The 23,803-nt window shown below is 49.5% G+C and overlaps 2 protein-coding genes across 9 annotated transcripts in view; one reads left to right on the top strand and one right to left on the bottom strand.

Moving 5' to 3' along the window:
* Positions 1 to 16,713, bottom strand: part of FRMD8 (FERM domain containing 8) — a 21,725-nt gene extending 5,012 nt beyond the window's left edge. The window contains exons 1-9 of one of the 4 annotated variants that reach the window (XM_028709659.2): positions 16,506 to 16,713; positions 9,630 to 9,711; positions 8,035 to 8,202; positions 6,228 to 6,329; positions 5,624 to 5,682; positions 4,686 to 4,852; positions 2,643 to 2,867; positions 2,083 to 2,206; positions 885 to 1,028 (exon numbers count right to left, since the gene is read on the bottom strand). In XM_028709659.2, coding sequence (XP_028565492.2) covers positions 885 to 1,028; positions 2,083 to 2,206; positions 2,643 to 2,867; positions 4,686 to 4,852; positions 5,624 to 5,682; positions 6,228 to 6,329; positions 8,035 to 8,202; positions 9,630 to 9,711; positions 16,506 to 16,619 — 1,185 coding nt within the window. In that variant the 5' untranslated portion in view covers positions 16,620 to 16,713. Of the gene's footprint in view, positions 1 to 884; positions 1,029 to 2,082; positions 2,207 to 2,642; positions 2,868 to 4,685; positions 4,853 to 5,623; positions 5,683 to 6,227; positions 6,330 to 8,034; positions 8,203 to 9,629; positions 9,737 to 10,512; positions 10,669 to 16,505 lie in introns of those variants that run through there. The other 3 variants (XM_028709660.2, XM_028709661.2, XM_028709664.2) reach the window with 3 other exon arrangements.
* On the top strand, positions 10,759 to 23,803 carry SLC25A45 (solute carrier family 25 member 45). Of its 5 annotated transcripts, none has more exons than XM_028709666.2 (7): positions 10,759 to 10,805; positions 13,639 to 13,731; positions 14,795 to 14,838; positions 15,602 to 15,673; positions 18,099 to 18,284; positions 20,636 to 20,903; positions 22,367 to 23,803. In XM_028709666.2, the coding sequence occupies exons 2-7, from the start codon at positions 13,695 to 13,697 to the stop codon at positions 22,633 to 22,635; spliced, it is 876 nt and encodes a 291-aa protein (XP_028565499.2). In that variant the 5' UTR covers positions 10,759 to 10,805; positions 13,639 to 13,694; the 3' UTR covers positions 22,636 to 23,803. The 5 variants fall into 5 exon arrangements, with proteins under 5 accessions (XP_028565499.2, XP_028565501.2, XP_028565498.2 ...); XM_028709665.2 differs by lacking the exon at positions 10,759 to 10,805 and adding an exon at positions 12,337 to 12,355; XM_028709668.2 differs by lacking the exon at positions 14,795 to 14,838 and having other exon boundaries at positions 10,770 to 10,805.

Genomic DNA, 23,803 nt, shown 5'->3' with positions numbered 1-23,803 from the left:
CTCTTGGCTTTATCTTCCTCGCGGGGTTGTTGTGAGGAGGACAAGGTGGGGGCTATGCCACCTTGAACTCCTTGGAGGAAAGGCAGAAGTAAAAAAGGTAAAGGTAAAGGGACCCCTGACCATTAGGTCCAGTTGTGACCGATTCTGGGGTTGCGGCGCTCATCTCGCTTTATTGGCCGAGGGAGCCGGCGTACAGCTTCCGGGTGGTCAGCATGACTAAGCCGCTTCTGGCAAACCAGAGCAGTGCACAGAAACGCTGTTTACCTTCCTGCTGGAATGGTACCTATTTATCTACTTGCACTTTGATGTGCTTTTGAACTGCTAGGTTGGCAGGAGCAGGGACTGAGCAACGGGAGCTCACGGGGATTCGAACCGCCGACCTTCTGATAGGCAAGTCCTAGGCTCTGTGGTTTAACCCACAGCACCACCCAATACATTTAAAAACACAGCTGCTTTTCTTATGACAGTCTTGGGGCACCTTATATTCTTACAAGCTGGGCCCCAAGACGAGGCATCTCTTAGCCCGGAAGAGATGGGCTGAGTTCTCCATGCAAAGTGAGAATTGTTTCTTCGGCCAGACATTTTGTGGAGGATCATTGCTGGACAGCCAGCACGTCATTTATTTTGTTTCGTTGTGTTAAAAGCTAAGAATATTTTAAAAAGTGTTGCTCTTCCAAATAAGGGTTTGGTGCTTGCCAGTTATTCATGCACGCATGAGCACAGCAATGCTACTGAAAACCAGCTGCTGGGAAGCACAGGAGGGGAGAGGGGTCTTGTGTTCGAATTCCGCTTGCAGGTTTCCCAGAAAAGGCATCTGATTGGCCACAGTGAGAAGAGGATGTGAGCCACTGGCCTGATCCTGCAGACCCTTCTTAGGTTCTTACCTGCTTGGAGTAGACCTTCAGGAGTTTGTTGACGGGCGTGCCCTCGTTCTCCCCATCAAACTCCAGCCAAAGGATGTGCTCTTCCTCGTTGGGGAAAGTGTGGTCCCAGGACAGCTCCTGGAAGGCCAGGCCAAGCAAGATGTGCTGCCGGGAAACAGGGGGTGGGTGAACAGAAAAGAGGGTTAGTGTGCAAGGGGTGCAAGAATGTGTGTATGTGTCCCTGTGGAACACCCTCCCTTCAGATGTCAAATAGATAAACAATTACACAACTTTTAGAAGACATCTGAAGGCAGCCCTGTATTGGGAGGTTTTTTTTAATGCTTGATGTTTTCATTATCTTTTTAGATATGCTGTAAGGCGCCCAGAGTGCTTGGGGAAACCCAGCCAGATGGGTGGGGTATAAAAAAATAAAATTAGCATTAATTAGTATTATTATTGGCTCATACGTTGCCCCAAGACTGGGCACCTGGACTCTTTCAGAAGTGGAAAAAGACCCCCACCACACATCGCTTATTGAAAAGGTTATCTCTTTAAACTGAAAGTATCTAAAGTATTTTATTCCTTATACAAATATTGAGGCACCACACATCTGCTCAGTGATACCAGCACATACAAACATCTGGCTCCTTTAAGCAGAACCTTTTATTTCAATGATGATGGAACTCACAGGATGGAGAATACTCAAAAAACAAAGAGCCCAAGTCTTCTGTTTCTTGTAAAGGAGCTTTTGTATGAGTTAATACTATATGATTCCTTTGGGAGGGAAGTGTTGGACCTTTGTGCTTTTGACCTTCCAGGCTGTGATGCTTCATGGTTTAGATCTCCAAATTGTTGCTTTATTTCTTTTCATGTGCCCTCCCCCTTTTTTTGGTTAATAAATAAATAAGAAAAGAAAGGGAAGGGAAGGGCCCCAAGACACCACTTCTTCCTCTGCCGACAAGTCCCTCACCCCTTCTCCATACTGCAAATTCTGCAAAACAGCCCAGGCCACGAGGCCAGAAGGGGCTCTGGGGCCTGGAGACCTGCAGAGGGCTTAGCCCAGGTCCTGAGAGAAAGAGTGCAGGCCCCAGTGGGAGGAGGGCTCACTCACCCCTAGAATCATAGAACTGTAAAGTTCACAGAATCGTAGAGCTGGAAGAGACCCTCTCAAGGGTCATCTAGCCTAACCTACTGCAATGCAGGAATCTTTTGAGTTTACCTTCTCCTTGCTGTCGATGATGGAGACGCCCTCCAGGCTGATGGCAACCACTACCGCCTTGCGCCCTCCCCGATGCAGCAGGCCCTGGGCGGGCTTGTCAATTTCCCCATAGAAAAAGGCACACCTGGAAGGCAGGGAAAGAAACACAAGGAGAGAATTGCAAGTGGGAAATCTCAAGCGCAGACAGGAGGGCGTATGTCATAAGGTCCTGTTTGCTCAAGAACTTCCCACTGGGACATCTGGGTTAGCCACTGTGGGAATGGGATGCTAGACTAGACAGGCCTCCCTTGACATGATCCAGCAGCTAGGCTCTTCTTATGCCCTTGTGGAACCTCCAGGTCCAAAGGCAGTCTATCTGGATTCATTGGTTCTTAGGGGTATTTGGCTTCTGCAAGAACAGGATGCTGTTCAGGAGGCAGAGAGCGCGCAGACAGCCCATGAACATGGCAGCCAGCAAGGCCAGGGCACCCTGACAGAAACCACCCTGTGGTTTGCCATGCTGGTTTGCCCATTCTGCATCCCCACTCCCATCCCCACAACCACCAAGCCACCGGACTCACCCGTAATGAGGCAGTTCGTGGCACTTCTGCAGGTAGGAGTGGTAAAGCTTGCGCAGGGCAGCCCGGTCCTCGCAGGCCTCCTCCTCTTCAGGCAACTCCCGGAAAGCTCGCAGCAGGCCCTGTTCGTCCGCAGGCGAGTGGGCACTGCCTCGCTTCCACAGGGCCGAGAGGAGTCTGTGGCCTCTTCGGCAAAGGTGGGAAGGCAGGAAAGAGTCCAGCCTCTCTCTGAGGGGGGAGGAAAAAGCTCATTCAGCACAGGGTAAGGGTACAGCTCCCTCTGCCCCCCACAAAGCTCTGTGGGGTGCAGGTTACAGCCCTACAGGGTTTTCCTCATGAGGGGCCACTCTAAACCAGTGGTTCTATAAACTCATTTCCAGTGCCCCCCCACCCCATATAATAATTAATTAATTAATTCTGGCTGGCTTGCCCAAGCCACTCTAGGCTGATTCCAACACATATAAAAACATAACAAAACATCAAGCATTAAAACCCTTTTTTGATACAGGGCTGCCTATAAAAAGCATTGTCCACAATAGCAGTTTGCATGACCCACTAAGGAAGTTGCAGTCCACGGGGAACGGAGGGCACTTCACCAGCTGACCCTGTTCTAGGCTGCCAGGGCAACAAGGATGGTCCACATAGCTTCGCTATGAAATTACAATCAAGCAGCTACTTCAAAAGGTGCTGGAGAAAGTCACATTTTCTTCAGACATACATGCTAAGATTTTTGGTCATGTTAGGCGACAGACAAAAAGAGGTTCCTGCCTCCCAAAGGATTTGTGTTTGAATCAGCCAACGGGGGACACAATTCATTAGGCAATGAAAATGTCCCTTAAATGATGGGCCGGAGGCAAAAATTCTTGAGACACGTTTCTTTTGAATTAACAGCCTGTTCTGATCAAGAAATCACCGGCTTCTTAATTAGATTTTTACCCTTTTGGGACCTACAGAACAGAGTGAAAAACCTGGAAAGGATCAGAGCAAGTCAGCAGAGGGGACTTCTAAGCAGACAACAGATCTTTTTTAGACAAGTATAATTAGGGATTTTAATTAAAAATGGATTAAACTTTTAATTATTATTTTGTTCTCAATTGCAACTTGCGTAATGAAGATTATATAGTGGAATAGTTTCACCTGGAAGTTGTCAAGGCCACTAGGGCTAGCTCACTAAAGTTGACGACCGACCTCTTCTTCTCAGAAAAGTGTGACTGCATGCACAACATACATTTAAGCCACATGACTCCCCCCAAAGAGTCCTGGGAATTGTAGTTTGTTAAGCATGCTGAGAACTGAAGCTCTGAGGGGGGCAAACTACAGTTCCCATTCTTCTCCTCTTTGGGGGGGGAGGGGGGAATGTGCATTGAATGTGCTCTCAACATATGTTGTGCTTGCAGTCTTTTGGGGTCTTGGATCCTTCACTGGCCCCCTTTCACCTACTCCCAGCCCCCCGGCTTGATCTCCCTCCACTTGGGGACAGGGCGTGAGCTGTCTTCCTTCAACTTGCATTTGGTTCCATCTAACTCTAGGATTCCATTGCTGTGGTTGGAAATTCTCCCCACCCCTTTCCTCTTCCCTCCACACCAGATCACTGGTGATTGCCACCTCCTCCCTTTTCTCGCCAAAACATTTTTATTGATTCTCCAAATTCCACCAGATCAGCCACAAATTAAGACAAATTTAATACTCCACCCCCCAAAAAATTGTTTTCCAATTCTTGATGTGCCCAAAATTTCCTCTAGTTGCTGCTGTGTTTTTTCTAGTTGTTCACATTCCATTCCTTACAATTAACCTTCTATTACAATAGTTTTTTATTGTTGTTTTAAAACTTATCATCCTTAACTATCAGCTTTCCACTTGCCAATTCATGCACATACAACGTTTTAGCATTTGCAAATATTACCACCTCCTTTTATATCTGGGCCATTTTTGATGCCTCAAGAGCCTTCAGAGCCCCTCTTATTTGCCTTCCCCAGCCCCACCTTGCACAGGCACCCAATGCCCCCCCCATTAAGGGCTGAGCACCCCACAGCTGTGTCCACTTACTTCAAGAAACTGGCTGTGTGCTGCTCTGGATCGTAGCGCCCCAGGTTCACCCGGCAAACCAGGGCTCCCAGCACCTCGCAGTCCGCCAGGTCACAAGGGTACCGCCCTTCCAGGATGTTGTACTTGGCTTCTTCGTACAGGAGCCGCAGGACATCTTCATCCTGGATCTTGGGACAAGGAGATGAGAAATGAGGATGGGCACACAGACAGCAAGCAGATTCAAAAGCCAAACAGGGGAAGGGGCAGAGAATGTAAGAAGAGGCTGCTGGATGAGGCCCATCTGGTCCAACATCCTGTTCTCACGGTGGCCAAGCAAATGCCTCAAAGGGGAAATCCTCAAGGACTCAAGAACATTGAGCAACACTCTCCCCTCCTGGGGTTTCTAGCAACTGGTATTCAGTGTTGAGGATTCCATTCCACCCTTTTGCTGCAGACGTGGGATTATTGTGTGTCGTGTGTCTGTTTACATTCCAGCATAGATTGCTGGCGTAAGCGGAACTTCCGCTCTGTATAGCTGTTGTTTTCTCTCTCTCTCCGAGAAGACGGCAAGGAGAGATGACATGTTTCTTTGTCCTGATTTATGTTTAATAAATGCGTAGTTTAGTGTGTATCTACAGCCTTAAGCCTCTGCTGTTGCACAGTATACACTGCTGAGTAAAGTGTGCTCAAGTCTGCAAGCTGATGTATGTCGGAGCAGAGGTCGATGAATCTTCGCAGCGGCAAGGCTGAGAGGGAGACGTTCCAGCTGGGGCTGAGCCAGCTGGCCTTTTGATGCCTAGATGCTGACATTCAGAAGCACTGCCGCTTCCAACTGCAGAGGCCATAGCAGAGTCAACAGACCTCTCCTTCATGAATCTGTCATACTGTGCAGATCAATGGCACTACCTAGAGAGTAAAGAAAACTATGCAATTTAGAGGATACCATTGGGAGAACTCACCTGGGCCTCCTTCCTCTTTGGGAAAAAGATGTTCCTTCGGAATTGCAGTGACGGCTCATCTGATGAGGAGAAAGAGAACCTAAGAACTGTCCTGCTGGATGAGGCCAGTGGCAACAGCAGCAACTCTCCCCCTCCCATGGTTTCTAGAAACCTGGGATTCAAAAGCACTGCTGCCTCCAGCCGTAGAAGGCAGAGCATAATCCTGCCCTCCACGAATTTGTCTAATAAAAAGAAGCAGGGGACCAGTCGTAGCTCAAGAACGCGGCTATATGGGGCACGTCAAAAGCAAAACAGCCTCTCCTGCAGGCCCAGAAAGCTGTGAGTTGCAAGAACCCTGCAGTGCAGGCTGCTTCCAGGGGAAGCCATACCCACCCATGGCATTGCCAGGCAGGCAGCCACAGAAGGGACCCCATCCCACATCCCCAAGAGCCTCCAGAACTACTGTGCGGATTGGTGCTGGCTTTCCCACTAGGCATCCCTTCCCCTCTAGAAAGGGAGGCTGCAACCAGCAGGCCCCCAAACTCTCTGCCTAGTTGCAGAAGAAAGGTAGGAGGAGGCCAATAGCTAGGAGGGCCAGAGGAGGGAACTTTGCTCACATCCACACCTTCGAAGATCTCATCCTTGGAGCAGCTGGTGAAGCGGAAGAGGAGGTCCTGCCACTGGCGGCAGACCTTGTAGGGCTGGTGTTTGGGCTTCAGCTGCAGTTCTGCCGAGAGAGAGAGAGAGAAAGATGGCAGATAGTGAGGGCTCTCAGCAGGCTCCCCAGAGACTGACCTCTCCAGCCAAAGGGAAGGCTAAAGGCTAAAGCATTAATTTCCAAAGCCCTGAACAACTTTTGTTCAGGGTGCCTCAGAGACCACTTGGACCCTTCCATCTCAGATCACTGAGATCATTTGCAAGCGCAGCGCTGGATCGCTCCCAGAGCTGGCAAAGCTCACTTGATAACAAGAGGAAACACAGTGTCATCAGCCCATTCCACATTCCATTACCCACAAGTGTTTCGTGTGCTTCCTATTTTGTCTCAGTGTGTTGGGCCCAATTCTATGGAACTCCCTGCCACTAGAAATCAAGCAGGCACCATCCCTGCTAAGTTTAAGACACCTGGCTAAAACAACTGAACATTCCAGCAAGCCTTTTGCACTGTATATGCTGCTCATATGTTTTCATCTCTGTTGCTTAAGCTGAGTTCTAAATTTTGTATATTGTGTGTTTTTATTTTGTAAACTATTTTGAGGCACTGATGCAGTTAGCTGTGACTCCTACACTGCAGAAACTCAGCTATATAACCTAATCACCAAATGGTTACCACAATGGAATGTTCAGGTGCCATTTCCCCCTTGGTGGAGCTTATGATGATGATGATGATTTTCTTTTCATTTCTATACCGCTTTATATTTTAAACAATGAATCTCAAAGCAGTTGCAACACATTAAAACATAAAACAATCCAAAATAAAACAAATGCAAGCACCAAGGAAAATATTTTAGATCTTTCTCCAAGTGACATTTTGCTTTCCCAGTCGCCAACCTGGCATCTAGAGAGCTCCATTTGGTCACAATTGGACCCGCACCTGTTGCAAGAATGAGCCTGGTGCCTGGCTAATTTCTAACACTGGGGGTTGGACTGGATGACCCTTTGGGATCCCTTCCAACTCTGCAATTCTATGATTCTAGGAACAGGAGGGCTATTTTTTTTTAGAAAAATAATCGAACATGAGAAGAGCCCTTCTGCAGCTAGATCAGGCTGAAGGGGGCCCATCTAGTCCAGCTAGACTAGTTCTCACAGTGTTCTCACAGTGGACAACCAGATGCCCCAACAGGGAGCCCCAAAGCAGGACCTGGAATTTGATTTGTATGGTGCTCATTACGCTAGCAACACATTTTACACAGCAATGCATTTGAAACAAGGGAAAGGGTGTGCCGGGTTTTTGGAGGGAAGTTCCAAAGAAAAATTTGCATCAAGGGTTGCCACATTGCTGAAGTTAGGTCAGCAAGTGTATCACCTAAGTCCAGATGTGGGCTTAGGCGGAGAGAACGGCAGATTGCTCAAAGCAACCTCAGGGGCTCCTGCCACAAGCAACTTTCAAACCTGGGACTTGCTTGACTCACACCTTAGTCATCCACTCAGGTTGCTGCATGAGCTCTCAAAAGCAGATTTGCGGCTTACATCCCACAATCAGTTTGTGAAGTGCCAGGAATCAGCAGATCACCCATGGGAAAGGCACTCTGCACATGCTCAGGTGCACCTTCTTCTGGGGTTAAGGAACATGAGAAGGTGGGTGCGAGAGGAAGGCACTTTGCACATGCTCAGGCACCCCTCACCACTAGCTGGCATAACAACAGATTCTCCAGGGGTGCTAGGAGCAGCGACGGAGTTAAGGGCCCATTTAGAAAGGAGCCTCAGAGCCTTACCAAGAAACGGAGAGACCAGCCACAGAGAAAATAGCTCCAGGGCCCCCTCAGGCAACCTCAGGCTTTCCAAGACAATCCGATGGAGCTCGTGGGCCGTGATTGACGGCAGGTTGTCCACTGTTAGCCGGACCACCGTGTCATCGATCAGGTACACCAGGACGTCCAGGTCTGGGACAAGAGAAGGAGGAGGATTGGGACATGAACACATTTCTTGCAACTGAGAAGAGGTCACAGGAGATCCAGATTCCCGCTAAACTCCCACCCCATTTTGCGTGCCCCCAAAACCAACAATCTCCTTCAATTTTCAGATGAAGAAACCAGACACAGTCAGGCATCTAAACCAGACTGCTTTACCACACTTGGCCGCTTTGATTTGTCACATAACACCTGCTCTGTATTTGTTAAAAGATATTTTAGTGTGGCAGCACCTGAACTTTGGAACTCCCTGCTGAATGACATCATTGTATTCTTTTCGGCACCTGCTGAGAACATTTTAAGTAAATGAGGAGAGCCTGCTGGATCAGGCCATAGGGAGCCCATGTAGTACAGCATCCGCTTCTTACAGCGGCAAACCAGGTGCCCTAATGGGAAACCGGGAAGCAGGACTTGAACGCAAAAGCCCCCCTCCCCTCCTGTGGTTTTCAGCAACTGCTTTACAGAAGCATTACTGTCTCCATTTTTATTTTTTTTAGGCAAACCTACCCAGGTATGTAGAAGCTTGACATGTAATGTTTTTAGCTTATTGCCAATTTTAATTATTATTTGAATGTTTCAAATAGCTGTCTTTTAAAATGTCAGGTAATGCTAAATAATAAAAAATAATAAACAATACTGGCAAGTACTTGCCAATCATTTTTAATGATTTCCATGCAATTTTACACACATTGTAACTACCAAGCAAAACTAAATTATATTACTTTAACCAAAATATCTTTTGAATTCCCAAGTCAAAGTGTTGGTGCTGACCTTTAAAGCCCTAAACAGCCTCGGTCCAGTATACCTGAAGGAGCATCTCCACCCCCATCGTTCAGCCCGGACACTGAGGTCCAGCTCCAAGGGCCTTCTGGCGGTTCCCTCACTGCGAGAAGCCAAGTTACAGGGAACCACGCAGAGGGACTTCTTGGTAGTGGCACCTGCCCTGTGGAACGCTCTCCCACCAGATGTCAAAGAGAGAAACAACTACCAGACTTTTAGAAGACATCTGAAGGCATTTAATGTTTAATAGGGTATTGTATTTTAATCTGTTGGAAGCCGCCCAGAGTGGCTGGGGAAACCCAGCCAGATGGGCGGGGTACAAATAATAAATTATTATTATTATAAGTCGTGTTACAACTTTTTAGGTCACCTCATTTTTGGAATTTGAAAGCTGAAGAATTCAACATGCCCTACTTCCCACCACCCATGGAACAATGTGGCCTGTCAAGCCAAAGGCAGGACCTTGAAGATCTTGAGGGCTTATCCCAGAACCACGAACCCCAACCCTGCTCAGGCCTGTTCTCTTCCAACATCTGGTGTATGAGGTTCAAGAACCCCCCTGTGGTGCCCACCCCCCCCTTTCCAGGCCCTTTCTTCTGCCTCTCCCCCTTCTCACTCACTCCGGGGTCCTGCGGAAGAGATGCTGCTCCGCTGGGAGTGGTCCTCTGTGCTTTGGGGTACGCCGAGCCGGTCCCCCTCCATCTGCAGAGACAAAGCAGGTGCACACCTGAAATGTGAGGAATTGGGTGCGGGTTCAAATCCCAGCTACAGGATATACTTGAAGAGAGGAAGTTGACTTGTAGTGGGTTGAAGGTGCCTTATACCGTGTCTAGTAAACCAGCCAGCAAGTTCGCAGTTGCTATGCTACACTGACTGGCTTCTAGGGTTCCAGGTGGGGGAAATTTCCAGCTCCACCCACTCACCTGTGCCTTATACTGGCCCATCTAGCTCAAAGCTATTTGCACTGACAGGCAGCAGCGGCTCTCCAGCGTTTTTCAGGCAGGAATTGGCGCAGTTAAAAAGACACCGCCCCTCCCCAACTGTGGATGCAGCGCAGGTTTTGATGTCCTGCGGCCCTGCTACCTGTACAAGGGGGAGGTCAGAAGGCTGCACGTCTCCCCCCCCCCCGTTTTTTCTTGTGCTACTGCTAAACACTTTCCCTCCTCCCCGTCCCCAGCCGCAATTGGAAGGGCTTTGCACCCACCTCCGCGTCCTAACCCTTTGTTTCCCCATCCCGACCAACTTTCTCCCGTCTCCAGCAAGTGAGATTGCACTCCTCTCGGGGCAGGGTCCTAGGAAATTCCCCGCCTAGCTCCGCTGGACCCAGAGGGCGGAGGGGCGTGGCTAGGCGCTGCGCTACCCAGGTGAGCCGGGGAGGGGGTGCTGGAGCCTTGCCCAGGTGGGTGGGGGCCAAGTGAGATGGGGAGGGGGCGCACTCAGAGCGGAGGGCGGGAGAAAGTCCCTAGGAGGCGGCAGCCGGGGCGGAGGGAGCGCGCAGCCTACCTGGCCGCCAGTCTCACCTGTGTCCTCCTTTTCCTTCCTGCTTTCGTTGCAAGGAGGAAAGTTCTGCAGTTCTAACAGGGGCCCCACCCCCGTTGCGTCTGGCGTCACTCCTTCCGAGCTCGCCTATTGGCTGCTCCTGCCAGCCCAGGAATTTCACCGGGCGGGTAGGAGGAGAGAGAAACAGCGCACGCGCAAGCGCGCGCAGCGGGGTTTCCCCACCCCCAATTGTGGGGACGTCACGGCGGGAGGCTGGCTCGAGTGATTTGTGACGCGCTTGTAATCGGGGGATTACGGTAGGTAACTGGGGAACGGGCAGCCGCTTGAGCGCCGCCTGGAGAGAAGAGCTTTCCAAGACGGGGCTCCGACTGCAGCAGCATTTGCCCTCTCTTTAAGAGTCTCTGCCCGTCGAGTTCAAATGATTTTTTCGTTCCTTGGCTTCCACACACCCCCGCCCGTTTGCGATTGAACGTGTGAAGCGAGAAACACTTCCGATTTTGCGCGCGTGTGTATCCCCTGTTTCAGATATTCCATAAGGCTCTTCCCTAGAATGGAGCACGTGGGCAAGCAGGATTCGAACACTATCCCCTCCTGTGATTTCCAGCATAGCCACTCCGTGAATTTGTCCAGTCCTCTTTTAAAGCCATCTAAGTTGGTGGCCATCACTGCCTCATGCGGGAGTGAGTTCAGCTATGTGCTGAATAAATAAAGTCATTTCTTTTATCCGTCCTGATCCTTCCAACATTCAGCTTCGTTGGATTCTCACGAATTCCAGTGTTATGAGAGACGAGGCAAAACTTCTCTGTACACAGTATCCATTTTCCGCAGCCCATGCATGATACAGTGGTACCTCGGGTTACATATGCTTCAGGTTACATCCGCTTCAGGTTACAGACTCTGCTAACCCAGAAATAGCGCTTCAGGTTAAGAACTTTGCTTCAGGATGAGAACAGAAATCGTGCTCCGGCGGCACGGCGGCAGCAGGAGGTTCCATTAGCTAAAGTGGTGCTTCAGGTTAAGAACAGTTTCAGGTTAAGAACGGACCTCCGGAACGAATTAAGTACTTAACCCGAGGTACCACTGTATTATAAACTTCTATCTCTTTACTCGCCTTGTCTCGGAACTAAAAATGCCCAAACGCTGCATCCTTTCTTCATGGGGGTTATTCCATCCCCTTGATCACTTTGGTTTCCCTTTCCTGGACCTTTTCCAACTCTACAATATCCTTTTTGAGGCGAGGTGACCAGGACTGGACACAGGATTCAAAATTTGGGTCACACCAGAGATTTGTATAATCACATCTCTATGTCTGCAGTTTTATTTTCCGTTCCTATCCTCATGATTGGATTGAACTGACCTTCAAAACACACTGAGTGCACAATTAATTTTTATTTTTCCTTAAAAAAAAAAAGAAAAGTATTTCAATTCAACTTCTCTCGGCTACCGGGAAAACTTTCAGACGTTTTTACTGCCTGTAAAATTAACACAGCGTGGCCTTTTCTCAAAAGCTCAATTTACTGAATGTAAGTCAAGCGCGCCAGATCAGATCTGTCGTCGATCTGGGGGCAAAGGTGTGTTCCTCGTTATGATGGTGCTTGGAAGACTGGAAGCATCCAGCGAAAAGAGTGGCAAACTTAGCGAGTCAGATCCGATCCCGGTCTAAAGGTTAACAGCAGTGAATATTTAATCCCTGGAAGGAAGAGAAGCCGCAAGGAGACAAGGGATTCTTTCTTTGCTGGGGTGGGGGGCGGGTTTTCAGCCTCTGCAAGGGGGATCCGGCCTTTGGAGCTGAGAGCAGCAACTGCGGGGGGGCGGGGCGGGGCGGGGACAGGATCCCAGCGCCCAGGTGAGTCAAAGGACAGAAGGTGTAGACGGAAAAGAATAACGATTCCTGGAGAATGCGGGGGGGGGGGGGCTCTTGTGCTTGCAGGTTTCCCCACAGGCATTTATTTGGCCACTGTGAGAACAGGATTCCTGGGTCATTGGCCCTGATCCAGCAGGCTCTTCTTATGTCCTCGAGCTAAGAGCTAGTGAGAAACCTACTGAGTAACACGCAAGAGTTAATAAGGCAACTGGTTTATTCGTCAGGATTCTTAACTCTTACACTTCAGTTTTTATCCCACCCTTCCTCCATAGAGATTCCCCTCCCCAAAAATGATTTAAAAAATAATAATGCAGCAATCCTGTAAGGTAGTTAGGCTGCAAAACAGCAGTTTCCAGCAACTGGTATTTGGAAGTACAGTGGTACCTCGGGTTAAGTACCACTTAATTTGTTCCGGAGGTCCGTTCTTAACCTGAAACTGTTCTTAACCTGAAGCACCACTTTAGCTAATGGGGCCTCCTGCTGCCGCTGCGCCGCCGGAGCACGATTTCTGTTCTCACCCTGAAGCAAAGTTCTTAACCTGAGGTACTATTTCTGGGTTAGCGGAGTCTGTAACCTGAAGCGTATGAAACCTGAGGTACCACTGTATTTCTGTCTCCAACTGCAGAGGCAGAGCATAGCCATAGTGGCTAGGAGCCCTCTCCTCCTCCATGAATTTGTCCCATCCTCTTTTGAAGTGGCCGTCTTGTGGGAGTGAGTTCCACAGATTAACTGCGCTCTGTGTGAAGGAAGGTTCTATTTTATCTGTCCCCGAACCTCCCAAAATTCATTGGATGCCCGCAAGCTCCAGTGTTATGAGAAAGGGAGAAAACCTTTTCCCTGCCCCCTTTTCTACATGCTGTGAATCATTTTACAAACTTACAAAACCGTCTCCTGCTTGCCTTTTCCCCAAACAAGAGAGTCCCAAATGCTGCAGCCTTATCTCGTAGGGGAATGGCTCCATCCCCTTGATGGTTTGGGCTGCCATTTTCTGATCTCCCCCCACCCCCCAGCTCTACGATATCCTTCTTGGGGTGGGGTGACCGAAAGAGTGTGAAGAGGTTGTCCTCCCGTCTTCTCTTGCTGCTGTGGGGCTGTTGCAGGAGCCATGCCTCTGGGTCCCAGCACAGCACCCTGGCCAGTTCAGCCCAGATTGCATGGTTAATGGTCCATCTCAAGTGGGTGGGAGGGTGGGAGAGCATGTGTCCCTGTGGTGTGCATTTGGTTAAAGATTAAGGCAACTCAACCAGAGCATTCCCTTTGACCAGATTTTGCCCCCCCCCCATCCCTCTGCGATGCACCCAGACTTCCAGAAGCTTTTCCGATGTCCGGTGCAGAATTTGCTGCAGGATGGCTTTCTGGTAAGATCTGAACTCCTTCTTCCCTTTATACACACACGCACAGGTGGGGGGCTTTGTTGTAGGTCCACATCCCTATTCCAGCATGGGAAACCGTATGATCTAGCGGGGTGGGGTGTGTGTGTGTGTGTGTGTGTGTGTGTAGAAGAATAGAATCATAGTTATAGGGTTGGAAGGGTTCTCATCTAGTCTAACCTGCTGCAATGCCGGAATATGCAGGTGGCCCATATGGGAATCAAACCTGTGACCTTGGCGTTATCAGCGCCACACTTTAACCGACGGAGCTGTTGCAGAAGTGGCTCGAATATCAGATGAAGGACCCAGGAGAGGCAGCATCGATCCAACCCCACAACGCTCCCCGGCTGGCCTTGATCCAGTCCCCCTCTCAGCCTGAGATGCCTCACAGAGTTGCTAGGAGGATAAAAAAGAGGGGGAACCCCCCCCCCCCATATTCACATGTTGCCCTAAACTCACTTAGAAAAAGAGTGGGGTAAAGATGCAATGACTTGGGTGAAAGAAATCCTGCCAACCTAGCAGTTAGAGAGCACGAAGTGCAAGTAGATAAATAGGTACCACTCCAGCAGGAAGGTAAACGGCGTTTCTGTGCGCTGCTCTGGTTCGCCAGAAGCGGCTTAGTCATGCTGGCCACATGACGCGGAAGCTGTACGCCGGCTCCCTCGGCCAATAAAGCGAGATGAGCGCCGCAACCCCAGAATCGGTCACAACTGGACCTAATGGTCAGGGGTCCCTTTACCTTTAAGTGAAAGAAAATAGGATCGGGTTGGAGAAGGACAAGAGAAGTTGTCTTTTGATGCTCCCAGCTTCTCACAACCCAGCCCTTGTTTCCTCACAAGAACCCTTTGGAGCAGGCCGTTTTTCATTTCTGGTTTGCAGACAAGGGAAACTGAGAGTGACTTACCGGTAGCTTTCCGTGGCTGCTCAGAGACGCTTTTTTCAGAAGCAACACGTCAACCCTGCCCCTCTCTCCCCCCAAGCCAGCCTAGTGCCTCTTTACCCTAACAGAGACCCCACTAATTCCCCCTTTTTAATTTTTATTTTGCTACAGGGGCAGCAGGGCTGGTTCTGGGGCACCCAGTCGACACGGTGAAGGTGATTTCTTTGGGGGGGAGGGGGTTGGAAATGCTTAAGGCAGGGGTGGGGTGGGGAAGACTTCCAGCCCTGGGGGAGGCCTGAAAGAGATGGGTCTCAGATGGGGGGGGGGGGAGAGATGGTAGCCAGAAGTGTTGGGGAGGTGCATGCCCAAAGAGGTCAGCTGCTTTTGAGGCTCTGTGCTAGCTGCAACTGTTGCATAGCATGCAACGGGCACTGAATCCACACGAGGCTCTGGACAGAGCAAAATGCTGGGTTGCGGCAGCGAACCTCATCCCCAACAAAGTTCTTTTCTCCCCAGTGGGATTGGTGGCCAGTGGAGTTTTGTGGGGAAGCAGAAACTGGCGTATTCACTGGGGTTGTGGGACCCTGGCTTAGTCGTCCACGTGTCGCATAGACAAGGTCCCAGACTCAGCCTCTCCAGTTACCAGTGGATGGGAAAGAGCTTTCCAGAGTTGCCATTGGTTCCTCTAGTTCAGTACTTTATGGGCTACTTTTAAAATGAGGCTGCTTTTTTAAATTGCATTTTAATCTGTATTTTAAATTGCCCCCCCCCCATTATTTTTTTACTGTAATTTTACTGATGTTAGCCACCCTGAGCCCATCTCTGGCCGGGGAGGGCGAGGTATAAATAAAATTTATTATTATTATTGCCTGCACTGACTGGCAGCAGTGGCTGCCCAGGGTTTCAGGTAGCAGACATTCCCAGAGACTCTGGGGCTGCTAATTTGGCCCTGAGTTGGGGGCTGTTCTTCCGTTCCAGGTGCGGTTGCAGACACAGGCCAGATACCGGAACGTTTTGGACTGTGTGGTCAGGACATACCATGAGGAAACGGTGAGCCTCTTTCTGTTGTGTGTGCAGTGCAGACTTCACCTCTAAGCTTTCACCTCCTTTTAAAACCCAGCCTAATCTTAAACCGATAGATTTAGACCAAGGTCTTTTGTAACAGCATAATTTTAGAATGCAATTTTAACCCAAAAAAAATCACTTATTCCGAAGAAGGAAATATGATCTGCCCAGTTCTGTGGAACTCTCTGCCACTAGAGATTTAGCAGGCGCCTTCCATGCCAACTTTTAAATGTGTGCTGAAAACATTTCTATTCCTCCAGGCCTATCCAGGCAATTAAGAACACATTCTTCTACCATGGTTATTTGATGTCTCTTTTTAAATTTTAATGCTTTTTTCTTGTATGGTTTTATGTTTGTATTGCTGTAAACTGCTTTGATATATTTTTATGGCACAGAGGCATATGGCTATTTTTATAGAGAAGTACATATAAATATTTTGCTTTTTAATATTAATATTCAATATTTTCCCCAAATGCCCAATTTGGGAATAATCTCCACCCCCCCCAGAAATAAATTCCTAAACTGGTCTGTTTCTTTGCAGTTCTAGTGCTGCCTCTTGACTCTACAGCCCCATTCCTGATCCCTACCTAAGTATCTAATTTTTTGGGAGAGTTGACATCATCACAGGGGCCTGCCCCACAGATCGCTTGAGAGGGGTGACTTTGCCAGAAGAGAGGTGGAAGGCAAGGCATCACCGGAAGAGAAAGACAAGAGAGGACACAGGCTTTCACAAAATTTGCAGCTGCTAATTGATATGTATAGATGCAGATTGAGAAATAATTGCTATAATTTTCAATACAAGTGTAGCATATCTCACCATAAAGGAGGGGAATCTGCTGCCATCAGGAGACCTCCGTGCCTGGAAACTTTGCCCTTGAAACTGATTTGGACTGGACGACCTTTGCATTAGAAGGAAAAGAAAGTAGGGCATTTGTGATTGTACTCAGCTAAATTCCACTACTAGCAGACCCATGGAAATCACTGCACCTGTGTTAGTGATGCCCATTCATTTATGTAGGTCTAGTCTTGTGTGCGACTAACATTAGGTGCAACCTCTAGGTACCCGAAACATTGCTACTCCCCATGAGTTGCAGGCAGCTGCGGAGGAAGGGGGGTGCGGTGGGTTCGGGCTGCCCCAGGTGTCACCACTGAGGGGGGTGACAAAATGCCGGGCAGCACTCACTGTGGGGCCTGCAGCACGCCCGAGCCACACATCTCTCCCAGGAGACATGTGGCGGCTTGGGCGCACGCAGGCTCCGCATTGCCCAAACGGTCTGTCTGCTGCCTCCCCACCAGCTGTAGGGCGGCTGAGTGGGGGAAGCAGGCAGACTCCGGAGGCCCCGTGGAATGGTCCTGCTCCTGGGTGTGCCGCCCCAGGTGCCCGAGCGGTTTCCTCCGCCGCTGGTTGCAGGATTCCTTTAGGGTGTTCATACCCTAGAAAATGTCCCTGATGAAAATAGAGATGTCCTACTGTAACCCCCAATGCTTCTCCTATGAAAAATGAGACGTTCGACCCCTAAGGAGAAGCGGGACATTCCGGTATGAAATCAGAAGCTGCGAGGGCTTTTGTAAATCCGGGGCTGTCACTGGAAAATGGGGATACCTGGAGGGTCTGGGTGTTGGATAATTGGAAGAGAACCTGACAGTGTATCCTGACTCCCTTTGACCAAAGGCTGAAACTGGGACTGACTGCTGACCTCCTCCTCCTCCAGTGAGAGCCCCTCCAACCAGGGGTAGTTGGATCCCAGTTGCCATAAGCTACTCAGCCCTTGCTGATAAATTCACCCAAAAGGGGAGAGATTTGATTGGGGAGTCAGAAGGAACCACTGTGCAGGGCTTTTTACCACCTGCTCTCTGGCTCTCTGGGGATGGTGGCGCTGTGGGTTAAACCACAGAGCCTAGGACTTGCTGATCAGAAGGCTGGCGGTTCAAATCCCCGCCATGGGGTGAGCTCCAGTTTCTCAGTCCCTGCTCCTGCCAACCTAGCAGTTCAAAAGCACGTCAAAGTGCAAGTAGATAAATAGGTACCACTCGGGCGGGAAGGTAAACGGTGTTTCCGTGCACTGCTCTGGTTCGCCAGAAGCGGCTTAGTCATGCTGGCCACATGACCCGGAAGCTGTACGCCGGCTCCCTCGGCCAGTAAAGTGAGATGAGCGCCGCAACCTCAGAGTCGGTCACGACTGGACCTAATGGTCCCTTTACCTTTTTTTACTCTGGCTAAATCCCCAGTTTATTTATCTGTAGCCCACCTTTTTCTCTCCAAGGTGGCATACATGCCCCCCCCCCCACAGCCAGCATCTGGGGCCACCCCCAGCTCATAGAAGCATAGGGCTGTGGGGTTGGAAGGGACCCTAAGCGTCATCTAGACCAACCCCCTTGCAGGGTTCACCTGCCTGCTTCTCCCTTGCAGATCCTTGGCTTCTTCAAAGGCATGAGCTTCCCACTGCTCAGCGTGGCCATGGTGAACTCGGTTGCGTTTGGGGCCTACAGCAACTTCCTGCTCTACCTGTGCGGCACCCACCACCGCGATCGCAGCACCAACCCCCCCAGCTACACCCATGTCTACGCGGCTGGATGCTTCTCAGGACTGGTGCAGGTAAGGAGCAGGTAGCCCCAGCTGACTTGTCTGTGACTCTGCTCAGTTTGCATGGTTTTGGGATCTGCATGACTTCATGCCCAAGTCCAGATCAAAAGAAGTCATAGCACTGCTCTGTTCTGCCTCGGTCAGACCCCACCTGCAGCCCTGTGTCCAGTTCTGGGCACCACAGTTTTAAGAAGGATATTGGCAAGCTGGAAGGTGTGCAGCAAAAATGACCCAGGGTTTGCAAACCAAGCCTTATGAGGAACGGTGGAGGGAGCTGAAGATCTTTAGCCTGGAGAAGAGGAGATTGAGAGGAGATATTATTTCCATCTTGAAATATCACGCAGAAGGTGGGTTCAAATTGCAAGAAAGGAGAACCTTACGAAACATCAGGGAGAACTTTCAGATAGCAAGAGCTGTTCAACAGTGGAACGGACTCCATCGGAAGGTGGTATAGATGCAAATTGAGAAATAATTACTATAATTTTTTTTGGTGTTTTTTTTTTTATAATTACTATAATTTTGAATACAAGTGCAACATACCTCACCATAATGGAGGGGAATCTGCTGCCACCAGGAGACCTCCGTGCCTGGAAACTTTGCCCTTGAAACTGATTTGGACTGGACAACCTTTGCATTAGAAGGAAAGGAAAGTAGGGCATATCAGCTAAATTCTACTACTAGTAGACCCATGGAAAGCACTGGACCTGTGTTAGTGATGCCCATTCATTTAAGAGGATCTACTCTTGAGTGCGACTAACATTAGGACTCTCCTTCATTGGAGGTTTTTAAACAGAGGTTGGATGGTCTTCTGTCAGCTATTCTTTAGCTGGGATTCCTGCATTGCAGGGGGCTGGACTAAATGCCCCCTTAGGGTTCCAGCTCTACAGGCCTATGATTCTAAAACATCCTCCTTCCATGTTTTCCCCTGTTCAGCTCTTGAAACAGCCGCACGATTTCCCCATTACGATGCTGTTCAGTCGGTTATGAGCTGTATCAATTGCTCAAGCCATTTCCTTCTCTGGAGGCTGCCCCTCCCCTCTAGGAATTAATCTTTTTTTCTTTATTTCGTTCTAATTTTACACTTTATTTACACTTTATTTGATGCATGTATCAAGCCATATGAAAGCTGAAGCATATGGTCCACATAAAAGCCACTTTTCTGTAAGATAAAATACGTCGTGCAATAGGCAGAATATTAACCTCCTTGTGGGAATTTACTCTTCAAATTGGTCATAACCCAAGACAAAGAGTTCTTTCCCAAAACGACTACTGGGCTCCATGTCTAACTGACATGCTCAGGTGCATTTAAAGTTTTAGAGAAGGTCATAAATATAAGAGATAAAATAGCACCCCATAATTTCCCCAGACATTCTTGTTCGCTGAGGTATCTGCTTACAGGTCCAGTGACAAGCATAAACTGGATCCATCTGGCAATCTGGGGCTACAAAACCATATCGGAGACTAAATCTGGAACAGAATTAAAAAGACAAGGGTTCTTGGGGTTTGGAGAACCGTTTCCCAAAATGCTTGAGCTCTGTATCACATCTGCTACCAACTCTCTTCCATTTTTGGCACAGGATCAGCAGTTACTATTTCTGACTCCATAGATCTTATCTAATTTCAGAGGTGTTAAAGAGGCCACTGCAGTGCTGTTTTTATACAATTCTCTTTAAGCACTTCCAAATCCAAAAGAGAAAGGACAAACTTCTGAAGAAACTTGTCTCTGTAGATCCTCAATAATATTTTGCACCTTGCGGTGTCACACAACAATGCGTATTACCGTAAGTTTTGTTTTTTTACACACCCACATGCCATTTTTGTCAGTTGGTTAATTTTGCTTCCTTTTCTCATTATACATATTTAATTTTAATAGGAATCAAAGAATTTTAACAACACATTCATATAACAATAGGATCTTAGAATTGTAGAGTTGGAAGGGACTCCAAGGGCCATCTAGTCCAACCCCCTGCAATGCAGGAATCTCAACATGTTGTCTCCCATCCAATTTGAAGCCCTATTGGACCCTGCTTAGCTTTGCAAACGTGCTAGCAGTTTTCTTGCTACACCATGATAATGAGCCTTTCATAGTTTCCCGTGGGATGGATGGATGGGGGTGGAAGTGTGTGCCTTGGATCAGCCTTGTACTAAATTTTGTGGAAAGTGGTCCCCCCCCTCCTGTTCCACTGCAGCCCATTTCCTCCCCACCCCCCGTTCATTCATTCATAATTTTATTTGTATGCCAGCTTTCCGTAGCTCAAGCCATGGCAAAATGTAAAAAATACACATAATTGCAAACATAACAAAAGTAGTGATAGACAGTAAATAAATTGTTCTCTCCCCCTCCATTCCCTGTGTTGATGCAGGCTGTGGTCCTGGCCCCCGTGGATCTCGTCAAAGTCCGGCTGCAGAACCAGACCCACCCGTACGGACGCAGAGACCGGCCGGGGGCCCCCCAGCCACAGTACAGGGGTCCAGTGCACTGCGCTGCCAGCTTACTGCGGGAGGAAGGCCCCCGTGGCCTGTTCCGTGGGGTTACGGCGCTGGTGATTCGCGACACCCCCACCATGGGCATGTACTTCCTGATTTATGCAGTGTTCTGCAGGGCGTTGACTGCAGAAACACAGGAGCCAGGTGAGATACAAAGAGCCCTAGGGGGACCTGGCGGGTGGGCCACCTGTGCACATCCCCTAAGGCTCTGTGGCCAACAGGGCAGGCTCTCAGGGAACCTGTTCCTTTGGAATATCGAAGAAAGCTGGAGTCGGGGGGGGGGGCGGGCGGGAACAAGGAGTGTTTGTGAGTGTGTTTTAGTCTGGAGAAAAGCCAAGTAAAAGGCGCCATGACTGTTAGGATGTGTCCAAGGGAACGGGGGCAATTCGCAGGCCCCCAGCTGGCTCCAGCCCACCGGCCGGCAGCCGGGCAAACTCCGGTCCTTTGGAACAGCATCAAACAGCGACTCACAGCTTCAGAAGCCTTCAGAAACTTGAACACGCCTTAACCAGCAGAGTGAATAACATGCAACAGAAGTGGCAGAGGCATGTGTAAAGTATATTTACAAGCAGTTTATTCAGCATAGTTCAGGACAAAGAAAACATGTCTGCTCTCTTTCATGTCCAAGAGCAGGAAGCTTAAGCCAAAAGCTATACACAAACGGAAGTTCCCAGCAAACTGTGCTGGAACGTAAACAGACATGTGACATACAACAATCATGTCTATTCCTTTAAGGTGGAATGGAACATCAATACCCCAACAATGATAGAAAATTATAAAATTATGTATGGCATGGAGATAGCTGGGAGAGAAAACTTTTCCTCCCTCTCTCATAACAATCAGGAACATCCAGCAAAGCTGAATGTTGGAGAGTTCAGGATGGGATGAAAGGGACAACGTCTTCACGCAGTGCATAGCTGAACTACGGAACTCCCTGCCACAGGAGGCAGTGATGGCTACCAACTTGGGTGGCTTCATAGGAGGATTAGAAAGAAATCATGGAGGAAGGGGAGGCTATCGATGGCTACTAGCTGGGATGGCTATACTCTGCCTCCACAGTCGGAGGCAGAAATGCTTCTGAATACCAGTTGCTGGAAGCCTCAGGGAGGGAGGGAGAGGGCTCTTGTGCCCAGGTCCTGCTTGGGGCATTCCCAGTGGGGCATCTGGCTGGCTGCTTTGAGAACAGGACGCTGGACTAGATGGACCCAGCATCCAGGCTTTTCTTATGTTCTTATGGAACCTCCAGGTCCAGAGTCTATCTAGATTCCTAGATTCTCAGGGGTATTTGGCCCACTGTGGACTAGAGGGGCTAGCAGGTTTGTCTTATGTGTGTGAGGACTGTGAGCTCAGTTCAGCTCCAGGACTCCACACAAACTGCTGGGCTCTCCAGATCCCTTCATTGCAAGTCCGTTATCTTGACCGCCAGGCTCCACACAGTGGATCTTGGGATTTTCATACAAAACAAAATAGATCCTTCCGGCCTGACATCTGCTGCCCTCCCTGTTTTAGGGGGCATTATCCCTCCCTCCTTCTTGCTCCTCCACAAGAGAGGCCCCCCAACCCATGCTGTGCTCTTTGCCTGCCTCCCCCCACCCCACCCCTTGCAGGCTCTGCCACGGTTCTGCTTGCCGGTGGCTGCGCCGGGACGGTTTCCTGGGCTTTGGCGACCCCGATGGATGTGGTGAAGGCCCGTTTGCAAATGGACGGGGTGAAGCGAGTGGCGTATCGGGGCGTCCTGGACTGCATCCTCTCCAGTGCCCGGCAGGAGGGCCCGCGGGTGTTCCTAAAAGGGCTGGCCCTGAACAGCCTCCGCGCTTTCCCAGTCAACGCCATCACCTTCCTGAGCTACGAGACTCTCTTGAAGCTTTTCTGCTGAACCCCCATTGTATCCTCAGGAGGGGCTGGCATTGCTGCCCTTCCTCAACTTATTCAGGGCTTTCGCACCAGCATCTTGCAGCCCAGAGACTCGGGGCAGAGGTGGCACCTAGCAGGCTGGGTGGGTCGTGGTCCCAAAGAAAGCTCAAAGACATTGACCACCTCTGGGCAAACCATACAGCAGTTTAGACTCCTGGGCACATCTGGCACATTTTATCAAGTGCTGTGGGCACCGCTCCCTCTGCTCACTGCTATTCCCCCTCCTCTGGAAAAACAGAGAGAGAGGAAGTGGGTGCAGTCGGAGTCATAGAATGGTAGAGTTGGAAGGGACCCCCGAGGGGCATCTAGTCCACCCCCCCCCGCAATGCACGAATCGCAGCTAAAGAAGGCCATCCAACCTCTGTTTAAAAACCTCCAGGGAAGGAAAGTCCACCACCTTCTGAGGGAGTCTGTCCCGTTTTCGGACGGCTCTTCCAGTCAGAAAGTTCTTCCCGATGTTTAGATGGAATCTCCTTTCTTGTCGTTTTGAATCCATTGGTTCGGACCCTACCCTCTGGAGCGGCATAAAACAGTCTTGCCCCATCTTCCATGGGACAGTCCTTTAGATAGTCGAGATGGTTCTCATACCATCTCTCAGTCTCCTCCTGGCTTAGCATCCTCAACTCCCTCAACGTAGGAGCCTGTAGCACCACTCTTGAACCTTGAAAAGCACATAGAGCTGAAAGGGGAAGTGGGAAGGAGAGCCACTCTTCCTCACTTCCTCCTTCAACTCTATGTACCGTACATTTCAGGGAGAAAAACACACGAGGGTGGGGGCTCAGTCTCAACCTTGCCAACCCACTGCCCCCTCAAATCTGTAGCACTAGGTTATTAATGGGCGCTCTACCTACCTGGATTTTTTTTTTTTTAAGATGGCAGCAATCATGTAGCCAGCAGCCTTATCCAGTATGGTGTAGAGGTTCAGACTAGGACTTGGGAGACAAGGGTTCAAATCCCCACTCGGCCACTAAGCTCACTGGATGCTGACCTTGGGCCAGTCACTGCCTCTCGGCCTAACCTACCTCGCAGGGTGGTTGTTGTTGAGGAAGAGGAGAACCATGTATGCCACCTTGAGCTCCTTGGAGAAACCGGCAGGATATAAATGCAATGTAATAAACAAATAAAATATC

The sequence above is a fragment of the Podarcis muralis genome, chromosome 16 (assembly GCF_964188315.1).
Source record: "Podarcis muralis chromosome 16, rPodMur119.hap1.1, whole genome shotgun sequence".
NCBI classification, from domain to species: domain Eukaryota; kingdom Metazoa; phylum Chordata; class Lepidosauria; order Squamata; family Lacertidae; genus Podarcis; species Podarcis muralis.
Note: the sequence above shows the minus strand (reverse complement) of the source record. Positions and strands in the feature narration are given on the sequence as shown.